General features: G+C 40.9%; 1 protein-coding gene across 3 annotated transcripts in view; it reads left to right on the top strand.

The window, feature by feature from the left end:
* Positions 1-12005, top strand: part of SAMSN1 (SAM domain, SH3 domain and nuclear localization signals 1) — a 124560-nt gene that overhangs the window by 13681 nt on the left and 98874 nt on the right. For 2 of the 3 annotated variants that reach the window (XM_077342406.1, XM_077342407.1), the window contains one exon: positions 6520-6560. In XM_077342406.1, the coding sequence (XP_077198521.1) occupies positions 6520-6560 (41 nt within the window). Of the gene's footprint in view, positions 1-6519; positions 6561-11577; positions 11681-12005 lie in introns of those variants that run through there. The other variant, XM_077342408.1, reaches the window with a different exon arrangement.

Below are 12005 nucleotides of genomic sequence, written 5' to 3'. Positions count from 1 at the left end.
TCCTAAAATGTAATAAAAAGCAATATTGACCCTGCGCAGTGGGCCAAACTGCAGTCATTTAGACTAGCGATCCCCAACCTGTGGGCCGCGGACCACATGTGGTCCTTCGACTAATTGGAGGTGGGCCCTGAAGGACACCTTCTTCCCCCCCCCCCCGCCGGCCCTTTATTTCATCCCCCCCAGCCCTTTACAACACACTTCATTGTTGTGGCGTGTCTGTATCTTATTTTGAAGGGATGTTTAAACATTACCATAGCGATCAGAGAGCGTTAGGGCAGTGGTTGAGAGTAGAGGAGTAAACTACCCCCCCCCCACCGGGCCTCAGTAAAAGGCATTGAGTGGTCCCCGGTGAGTGGTCCCCGGCGTTGAGTGGTCCCCGGTGATAAAAAGGTTGGGGACCACTGATTTAGACCATTTATGCACTGGGAACTTCATTGCATCAGCTCCTGTGCAGGAGCACAAATTGGGGGCGGATGAAGCACACCAGGCCAAATGTTCCCCAGTGTGGATACAGGAAGAGGTGGAGCAACATGCCACAAGTAAAACTCCAGCCTGCAGCTCGGCATGAAGCCTCCAGTGCGTAAATGGTCTTAGAAATCTTTTTCTTGTCTTTCTCTGAGACCATTTCCACATTAGAAGAAGAAGAAGAAGAAGAAGAAGAAGAAGAAGAAGAAGAAGAAGAAGAAGAAGAAGAAGAAGAAGAAGAAGAAGAGTTGGTTCTTATATGCCGCTTTTCCCGAAGGAGGCTCAAAGCGGCTTACAGTCCCCTTTCCTCTCCCCACAACAGACACCCTGTGAGGTGGGTGAGGCTGAGAGAGCCCTGATATCACTGCTTGGTCAGAACAGTTTTATCAGTGCCGTGGCGAGCCCAAGGTCACCCAGCTGGCTGCATGTGGGGGAGTGCAGAATCAAACCTGGCATGCCAGATTAGAAGTCCGCACTCCTAACCACTACACCAAACTGGTGTAGAAGTCCGCACTCCTAACCACTACACACCTTCTCTTAGTCTCACTTTGGATTCCCTTTGGATGCTGTGAGTCAACTCTAACCTTTCCTCCCTTTATTTCCCAGGCTGAAATTCATGACATGCTTTCCACACTGATACGATGAAGGCAGCCTCCCATCATGCTTTGCTCACTTCTCCTTTTCAACCCCCCCCCCGTGTTTTTTGTGAAGTGATGCATGCTGGAACCTTTGTTTTTGTTGCATACTTTGATCTCACCATTCTGCACCCTTGATCACTTCTCTCCTCCATCTCAAAGTGTCCTTAAAGTAATTTAAAACAAACAAACAAACAAAAAACCTGGGTTATAACATTATAACACTGCTGTGCAAGACTGCAAAACTTCTTTTTAAAAACTTAGAAACAGTGTTGTTACACGATCACACCTTTTTAAAAGAAAAGGCAGATTTTTCAGAATGGAGGCCAGGAGGAGAAGGGAGGGAGTGGAGGAGGGAGTATGGTGCTGAGAAAAGGAGAGTGCCCAAATGGCTCAAAATGGCAGGCATGAGGGAAAACCAAATTGCACACATTTCCACATTGGGCAGCCCCAAATTAGACTCTGTTAGACACTGATGGGAATTTCTTTGCTGCGCAGTGAAGGGGCAATTCGGGACTGCACCTGAAGAAGCAAATTTTAGTGTAGAAATAGATGAAAAATTAACCCTTTAAAATGTAAACCTTAATGATATTGCTAGTGTGGAAACAGTCTCATTCTGTACCAGGTACTGTCCATTTTGAGTTCCTCTAGAAGGACTGAAAACTCGGTTTTAAAAATAAATGCTATGCTAAATTTTAGTTTTACTTGATGAAATGAAGATATAGGATAAGAATCTGCAAAGCCTGGCTATTTTTGTAGGCTTAGTTATTTGTTATTTATCCTTTAGTCGTTCATGTGATTTTGTGTTTGATTACCCTATTTGTATACACTGCTGACCAGAAGAGAAATTAAACTTTGCTACCTTTAAACTGTATCTTGCATCTATGTTGCCTTACTTGTGGAAAAGACTGGAACAAAGATTCACAAAGATTCCACAGCTAGACTTGATGACCTGTCTTCACATACGTAATCATCACTCCTTCAGCTCAGTGATTACTATAGTTCACAGCTATGGCAGTCAATGCAGCATTGTTATAGAAGTCAAACCCTCTGGATGTCTTACTGCCATGCAGCTGCTAAAATAAAAGAAGGAGATGCTCTTGTTGGAAAAATTATGCTCAGCATTTGACTTTTTAATCTTGGGAAGCAGGAAGCACCAAGCTTAATTTCATTCCAAAATATTGAGTTGAAATGAATCTTGCATTAATTGTCAAAGGAGAGCTGCAGGATCAGCTAAAAATGGCAGCATATTTTATTATCAGCTATAATGGTTTGACAGTTCTGACATTTCAAATGCCTGTTGCATATTACTGAAGAACTGTTCCACCACTTGTGGAAACTACCGTGTGAAAACCCACAACCAAATACAATATCCAGTCAGTATGAAAGTGCAAGAGCCCAGTAGCACCTTAAAGATTAATAAAAGTTGTGGCAGGGTATAAACTTTCACATATAGCTAGAATGTAAGTCAGCTATCAGATATATTCCGAAGTGGAGTTTCAGGTGTGAAATGCAATTCGGCATATGAAACCAGTCCACTTTCCAATAGCTCTCAAGTTTTCAAATGTATTTTTGTAGCCAAAGACCATTTTAAAATATTGAAAAATTTGTTCACTTTCCAATACATAGGATAGATGGATTCACATTGTAGCTATATCTGAGGAAGTGAGGTGACTCAAGAAAGCATATATGATGCCACAAATTTTGTTAGTTTTGAAGGTGCTACCAGACTGTTGCTCTTTTCTACTGCTACAGAAAGACTAACCCAGCTACCCATCTTGATCAATATCCAATCAGTTTCCAAGATTTTATTTTGAACTCATTCTGAACTGAGTCATAGGTAACTTCTGAGAGTTTCTTTCTCACATCTTTGCTAGTAATTACTATTTTATGTTGTGTTACCATCAACACCTGAACAAAAATTATTTTATACTACTCAATCTCTTTGTTTAAATAATTGTTGATGCAGTAGATAAAAGGTATAAAAAATAAATATTACCCCTGTGCTGAAAAGTCTGCACTGGTAATCTATCTGTTTCCTGACATAATTCAAAGTGTAGATTTTTACCCTTTATTATTTATTTATTAATTTCCAAAAAAAGGTAAAAAAGAAGAATAAGAAGGGAGCAAGACTCAAAATCTAGCAACTACTTAAAAAAGGGATGAACTAAACATTTAAGGAGAAGCAAAAATATAATAGTGATGGCAGAACTACACATAAGTTTTCTAAATTGTTTTCTGTGTGCTGTGAATTAAAATATTGATAAAGTTGTAAGATTCTCAACCCAATGAGTTATATGTAGTGGTTATTTATCAAGAAGGGGAAAAAAGGAGGATCCAGGTAACTACTGACCCATGAGCTGGACATCTGTAGCTGGCAACATTTTAAAACAAATCATCAGTCATTCCTTGAGCAGCTAGAGCAGATGGCTGTAATTACTAAGAGTCAGCATGGCTTTCTCAAGAACAAGTCATGTCAGACTAACCTTATATTTTTTGAGAAAGTTACTACCTTGCTAGATCAGGAGAATGCTGTGGGCGTAAGTTTATTTTGATTTCAGTAAGGCTTTTGATAAGGTTACACATGATATTCTTATTGACAAGTTGGTAAAATGTGGTTTGGATCCTATTACTGGTTGACAGATCATACCCAAAGGGTGCTTGTAAATTATTTGTCATCTTCTTGTAGAGGATGGGTGGAGTGCCTCAGGGATCTGTCCTGGCCCCCGTGTTGTTCAACATATTTATAAATTATTTGGATGAAAGAATAGAGAGGGTAGTTATTAAATTTGCAGATGATACTAAACTAGGAAGGGTAGCAAAGACACCAAAAGACAGAATCAAAATACAAGATGATCTTAACAGACTAGAAAACTGTGCTAAAATGAATAAAATGAATAAAATGAATTTCAGTAGTGATAAATGTAAAGTTCTTCATTTAGTAAGGAAAAATCATATGAATCACTACTGGATGGGTGAGACGCATCTTGGCAGTAGTATTACCGTTTATGCACTAGAGGTTTCATGCTGGGCTGCAGGCTGGAGTTTTAGTCATGGCAGGTTGCCTTACCTATTCCTGCACCCACATGGAGGAGCATTTTGTCTGGTGCGCCTCATCTGGCCCCGATTTGTGCTCCTGCACAGGAGCTGGGGCAGTGAAGTTCCCAGTGCATAAACGGTCTATGTGTGAAAAGGATCTGGGGGTCTAAGGAAGATCAGACATTTAACATGAGTCAGCAGTGTGACATGGTAGCTAAAAAGGCAATCAAGATTTTGGGCTGTATCAAAAGATGTATAGTATTCAAATTACATGAGTTAATGTTACTCCATTCTGATAAGACACTTGGAGTATTGTGTTCGGTTTTGGGCACCACAACTGAAGAAAGATGTAGAGAAACTGGAGTGGGTCCAGAAGAGGGCTATAAAGATGGTGAAGGGTTTGGAGACCAAGTCATATGAGGAAAGCTTGAGAGAGCTAGGTCTGTTTAGCCAGGAGAGAGTACAAATAAGAGCAGATTTGATAACCATCTTCAAATACTTGAAGGGCTGTCATATAGAAGATGGAGCAGAGTTGTTTTTTTGTTGTCCCAGAGGGTCGTACCAAAACCAATAAGTTGAAATTAATTCAAAATAATTTTCAGCTAAACATCCAGAAGAAGTTCCTGACACTTAGAAGGGTTCCTCAGTGGAACAGGCTTCCTCAGGAGGTGATGAGTTCTCCTTCTCTAGAAGTTTTTAAGCAGAGGCTAGATAGTCATCTCACAGAAATGCTGATTTTATGAACTTAGGCAGATTGTGTTTGTGTGTGTGTGTGTGTGTGTGTGTGGAGGGGGGGTTCTTGTTGCCCTTTCTTGCATGCCCAGGGAATTGCTGATTGCTACTGTGGGGAATGGCAGGTGAATTTCTTCTATCCCAGGCTGTATTATGGAGATTTTTGGTGGTGCTGGAGGATCACTTGGGCATGAAATTGGGGCCACTGTGGGTGGATGGAGAGGGTTAAACTAGATGACCCTGGACGTCCCTTCCAACTCTGTGATTCTATGATTATATCTCTCCAGTCTTATATTCCAAACAAGAAGTCTGTCATTCTTTGGATTCTTATATCTAGTGACAGGAGCTATGAATGGGCAACACATTTTTTCTATAAACATGAAAAAAGCCTTTGAGGGAGGACTTAGTGGAGCCCGGCCTAGGGTCACCATCTCCAGGTTGGAAAATGTAGAGGTGGCATCTAAGGGTGGCAGAGTTTTGGAAGACAGAAGAGAGGCTTCAGCCAGATATAATGCCATAAAGTCTACCCTCCATAGTAGACATTTTTTCCCATGGGGGATCTCTGTAGACTGGAGTCCAGTCGTATCTCTAGGAGATCTCCAGGTTCAAAAGCAACCTCTAGGTTACTTGATACCACCTCACTTCATGATACAACTGGGACCAGTTGCTTGCTACTATTTGATAACAGACACCTATGAAATCCAGTGTAATGTAACTGTTAGAGCTTCAGAAAAAGTCCTGGGAGACCCAGATTCAAATCCCAAGGTTGCTATGGAAGCTCAATGGATGATTTTGAGCTAGTCACATATTTTCAGCCTAACCCACCTCCCGGAGGTGCAGATGCAAATGAGGAGAGGAGAATAAGTTGCTTTGGTCCCCACAGTGATGAGTGTTGAGGTATAAGTGAAGAAAATAAATAATAATGCTTCTGAAGATGGGAGGCAGATAAGGTAAGTTGGTAAATGACTGAAAAGGAGACAATAAGTCAGTGAAAGGGGAGAGAAGGATAGGAAATAGTGTTTCCAATTCCAAATTAAGAAATTCCTAGAGATTGGGGAGGGGCGGAGCTTGGGGATGGTGGGGTTTAAGAAGGGGAAGTATAATGAGGGATATAATGCAATAGACTCTATCCTTCAAAGCAGCTATTTTCTCCAGGGGAACAAGGATTACCAGCTTCCAGATAGGGCTGGAGATCATCTGGAATTACTACTGCTTTCCAGAGAGCAATTCTCCTGGGGAAAATGGTGTCTTTGGAGGGTGGATTGTCTGGCATTATATCCTACAGAGGCTGCTTCCATAGCCAACCCTCAGTCTGCCAAGATTTCCCCCATGAATCTCCAGGAATTTCCCAACCTGGGGCTGGCTGCTCCGAGGGGAACTGATCTCTGTAATTGGGTCATCTACTGTAATTCCTGGTGGTTGGCAACCCTAAAAGATGAGAAGAAAGTATTTTAGCAGAAATAAGGCATGAAGGATCCATGTTCTAAATCCTCAATAAATCTTTGAAAAGTACACTGAATAAAGTTTGTGTGTGTGCGTATGAAGTGCCATCACTTAGGGTATCCCCACAAAGAGGCTTTAGTTATCCAATAAAATGTGCATAAACAAACTGGAAGCTAACTTGTTTTCTTCTTTCTTTCTCCCAAAGGAATTTTCTGATATTGAAGGGACATTAAAGAAAAAAAGAAAGTAAGCTGAAATCACTTATTTTGTACATATTATTGTTCTATCTGCTATTATCTAGGCTTGGTATTTTCTAGGCTTTCATATTCTTCACAGAAATGTGGAAATGAGAGAGTAGTTTGAAAACAAAACAGGTTTGTAATTTATTATTAACACTACACATTCTCCCATATTCTCAGAGCATTCTATCCACAATATATAAGCAAGAACATAAAAACTCAGATGCAGCTAACTGTCTTTAATCTCTGAGCTTGGTTTAACCATATGTTCATTCCCCCTCCCCCCGCAAGAAAAAGACTTAAATGGCAACTTATTTCAGAACATGTTTGTACCACTGACTTGATAATCTAGCAGCTTCCCCCTCTTCTATCCCAAGAAAAAAATGAGTTTGAAAATGATTTGGCTTAAGCCCCAGGCCAGATTGTGTTTTATCAAGTGTTTCCGTGACAGCAGCTCAGTTTGACTAAGATGCATATGAGCCAATGTTATGATTGTGCTAATGATAGGTACTAATTTTTGTAGAGAAGAGCCAGCCCTGGAAAAAAAGAAGAAATTCTATTCAGCCCATGACAGGACATTATTGCTCTGCTGGTGGCATCTCTTTCCATTGAAATCTCATCTAAAAGCTCATTTGTCTCTCTGTGACAAATACAAAAAGTGCTGAACCATCTGAATTCCTGTGTTGTGTTTGTATGAGGAGGACTCCGTTTTTCTAGACTGTTGTCAGTTGGTAACGTGTGATGTTCAGCTTCAGACACAAGGCAAGCTAATACTTGTCCTAGTAGAATTATAATTAACTTACAAAAATATTAGATGGCACACATCAATTAGCATTCCATTTGGTTCATGTGATTTTAAAAACTTATTTTCAAGCACATGCAGATATGCCAGGTGTTAAAACATGATTGGATTCCAGAAGGTTGTAGCTTGTGTGCCTTTCATTGTTTGATGTGTTTAGTGTATAATGACAATGACTTCAGTACAGGGCTTCAGAGGCTAAAATAATAATTAAAAAACAGAGTTTCTAGTTCTTCAAGAAGAGTGCACAAGCATGAATATTTTACCCAGGTTGTTATTTTTATTTCAGGTAATCCCTATAATATCCTTTAAGACGATGGTCCCCAACCACCGGGCTGCAGCCCGGTGCCAGGCCGTGAAGGCCCTGGCACTGGGCCGCAGCTCCCTGCCTCCGCAGGGCTGAGCCTACCACGCATGTGCGTTTGCGCCATGCGTGGCTGCAAACATGCATGCACATCACTCCCGCACATGCACGCATGCGCGGCTGGTCGCACATGATGCAAATGCGCATGCGCGACCTGGCCGCGCAGGTGCGCATGCGTGGGAGTGCCGCGCATGCATGGCATGCACGGCCGGGCAAGCACCCTCCCCGCCGCTGCCAGTCCGCATCCTGAAAAAGGTTGCGGACCACTGCTGTAAGAAACCATTTAGAGATTGAAAAAAGAACCATCAAATTTTATTTGGCAGGGAAGGAAACCAAGGATAAAGTTAATAAATTCATTTGATAGTAAAGAAAGAGGGGGATTGAATTTGCAACGCTGCAAATTATGTTTGGATCAAGGGCTGGTTAACGTTAAGAAATAATTACATTTTGAAGTTAGAAGGTCATGATTTAAAATTTGGTTGGCATGCATACCTTTGGTTTGGGAAAGGCGGGACACACTAAACATTTAAAAATCATTGTATAATGCGGGCAGGGTTTGGTCTAAATATAAGAACCAGTTGTGGCCCAAAATTCCATACTGGGTGTCGCCACATGAGGCATTATGTGGTAAAGGAAAATGGCACTCAAAGGAGTATCTAAAATATAAAGATCTGTTAGATTACTCTGAACAGCAAATAAAATTTAAACAGAGGGAAAATATAACAGTAGCAAGTGGTACCTGCAATTGGTTTCTATATAGACAATGATATGACAAATTTAAAAATTGAAAACAGATTTATCAGTTTGAAAATGTAAAAAATGAGGCTGATCTATGTATATATGAAAAAGGAGAGAAATTAATTACAAAGATCTACAACATGTTATTAAAAAAGGACACTGAGAAGGAAGTGATAAAAGAATCAATGATTCGCTGGGCACAAAATATAGGACACACTATCAATCTTCAGCAATGAGAGATGGTATGGAAAAGAGATATAAAATTTACATTAGCAACAAATATAAGGGGAAATTATTACAAAATGCTTTATAGATGTTATTTGACTCCGGTATTATTGTCCAAAATATACAAAAATGGTTTAACAAAATGATGGAAATGTAAATTGGTTGATGGTACTTTTTACCACCTTTGGTGGACGTGTTCAGAGGCAAAAACATTTCGGGTACAGATCCATCAATATACTGAGAAAATAACGAAGCTAGACTTGAAACTTAAACCATAATTATATTTATTAAATATTTTGGATCCTGAAATAGTAAAAGCAAGGAGAATACCACTACTTTACATGATCTCAGCAGCAAGAATAATTTATGTTCAGTACTGGAAAAATGAAAAAACCAAGTGTAAATGAATGAATCATAGAATCATAGAGTTGGAAGGGGCCATACAGGCCATCTAGTCCAACCCCCTGCTCTAGGCAGGATCAGCCCTAAGCATCCTAAAGCATCCAAGAAAAGTGTGTATCCAACCATTGCTTGAAGACTGCCAGTGAGGGGAAGCTCACCACCACCTTAGGCAGCCTATTCCACTGCTGAACTACTCTGAAATTTTTTTTTCCTGATATCAAGCCTATATCGTTGTACTTGTAGTTTAAACCCATTACTGCGTGTCCTCTCCTCTGCAGCCAACGGAAACAGCATCTTGCCCTCCTCCAAATGACAACCTTTCAAATACTTAAAGAGGGCTATCATGTCCCCTCTCAACCTCCTTTTCTCCAGGATGAACATTCCCAAGTCCCTCAACCTATCTTCATAGGGCTTGGTCCCTTGGCCCCAGATCATCTTCGTCGCTCTCCTCTGTACCCTTTCAATTTTATCTACGTCCTTCTTGAAGTGAGGCCTCCAGAACTGCACACAGTACTCCAGGTGTGGTCTGACCAGTGCTGTATACAATGGGACTATGACATCTTGTGATTTTGATGTGATGCCCCTGTTGATACAGCCCAAAATGGCATTCACCTTTTTTACCGCTGAATCACACTGCCTGCTCATGTTTAGTTTACAATCCACAAGTACCCCAAGGTCTTGTTCACACACAGTGTTACCTAGAAGCGTATCCCCCATCCAGTAGGCATGCTTTTCATTTTTCTGACCCAGATGCAGAACTTTACACTTATCTTTATTAAATTGCATCTTGTTCTCATTTGCCCATTTTTCCATTGTGTTAAGATCTCGTTGAACTCTGTCTCTATCTTCCAAAGTATTTGCCAGTCCTCCCAATTTGGTGTTGGATATGGCTAAAGAGAATGCAGATTCATATAAGTTAACAATATTAATGAGAGACCAAATGCTAGATAGTTTTATAATAAACTGGGAGCCATTTGTAAATTGTAAACCAATAGTAATACTCTCATTTATCTTATTACTTTTAAGATATGTTGAATAAATTAGTTAAGAAGAATGAAATATATTCTAAAGTGAACATTTATCAGATGTAAAAATGTATTTCATCGTCATATTTTAAATCAAGGATTTATATTATAATTATGAATGATCAATGAAATATTTAATAGTGAGATTTTGATTTCTAATAATATTTTTGTGCCTGTGGTATGAGAAAACTAAAGAACCTGATTTGTAGCTGGTCGGAGGTCTTTTCTAAATGTTTTTTTTGTTATTGTATGATTTTGATTATTGAGGGAGGTGTCTTTATTATTATTTGTTATTGGGGGTTATAGCAGTGGTGTTGATGGTAGTGTTTCATAGGTTTTGTGTCTACCATATAGCACATTGTAGGGCTGTGCGCGGCGGCGGCTGAATCGGCCACTCCAGGCTGCCACAGCCAGGGCCTCATTGGGGGTGTGTGTGCATGGCTGTGCACCCCCCCCCCCCATGGTGAGGCGCTGGCTGCAGTGGCCTGGAGCAGCTGATTTGGACGATTCAGAGTGGTCACTTTGGAGGGTTATTGAATGCACCAAGGAAATGGGGGAAATTCTCTTGCAAGAATTTCTCTCCCTTGCCCATTCATGCTGTGGACCAGCCAGCTCCAATAGTCAAGTGATGCACTTGTAGGAAGAAATGGCCAGCAGACCTGATCCAAACTCACAACTATTAACAAAAACACTGCAGGAGGAGCCAGACATGAGTTTGCAATCAGGTCCCAGTATAATGGCTCTTCATCTCCCAGTCCTGAGTAGGCAACAGAGACTCATCTGCCAGTCAGATAAGCTCCCCTGTCACCAGAACGTCAGGAACTGTGTAGAAGGATGGCAAGAAAGGAGCTGTAAGACAGAAGATGCAGTTGTCATGAACCAGGCAGAAGACACCTCTGCAAAGTCACTAGAATAATCACTTCCTTGAGACCACGGTTGTAGTGAAATCCAAAAGGAATATTTATTCAGGAGACTAAGGCAAACAGGCATCAACAGGAACAGTTTGATGAACAAACTCTTTAACAGAGACAAAGGACCAATCTCCTCCTTGGAGGTTTTTATACCTGAGAATAAGTTGGGGTGGAAGGGGGCCGAGGGTGAGAAAATGCAACAGGGAGCAAGGGAGCAAGCGGGAACACTCTTTGATCTAAAAGTTGCAAGTGTTGAGACTTCGCAGATCCTGGCAAGGTCAGGAAGGGAATGTAAAGGGAGATGGAAGGACAACAGGGGATTTATGAATTTATGACCACAAAGGAAGCGAAGGAGCCAACTGCCCGGGAGTAGTCTGGGAGAATACCTACTAAACATGAGTCAGGAACTGGAATTCATGACAGCAGTGACAGATTGTCAGAATAGTGTTGGCTCCATATCAACAATGAGGATGAGTGTTTGCAGGAGCAGGGCTAAGGTCACTGGCAGGTGCTTAGCATGATGTTAAAAGCAGCAAGTAACATGACTGTTAATCACTGACCTTGTAGCCTGTATTCTGAACTGATTCCCTCTTCTGGCCTGTGTTTCTGAACTCTTCTCTTGTATTTTCCAGTGGATTTTAACCCATGAGTTTAAATTAACTGGTATTTATACTTTGGACTGGCATTTTGATAGCAAGTTACTAGCTTTATTTGTCTGCTGTATCTGTAATCAGGGTACCATTATGTGTAAAGAATCATTTGTCTCTTTTCAGCAGCTTATGTTCAGTCTTCCTCTCATGAGTTTGTGAGAAAAAAAAATTCTATGTGGCCCAGGATGTTGCACAAAAGACTTTGGAGTAATAGAGAGCACTGTGGGAATTTCCCCCCCACCCTGCCCTGAAACAAATTTGTAGTGGTGGAACAAAACATTTTCTAAGGGTCATCCATAAGAATTTTTGAAAGGGAGGTAGGACAGAGTCAACCCATA

This window comes from Paroedura picta, chromosome 6 (assembly GCF_049243985.1).
Source record: "Paroedura picta isolate Pp20150507F chromosome 6, Ppicta_v3.0, whole genome shotgun sequence".
In the NCBI taxonomy this organism is placed as follows: Eukaryota; Metazoa; Chordata; class Lepidosauria; order Squamata; family Gekkonidae; genus Paroedura; species Paroedura picta.
The sequence above is the reverse complement of the archived record's forward strand: the minus strand, read 5'-3'. Positions and strand labels throughout refer to the sequence as shown.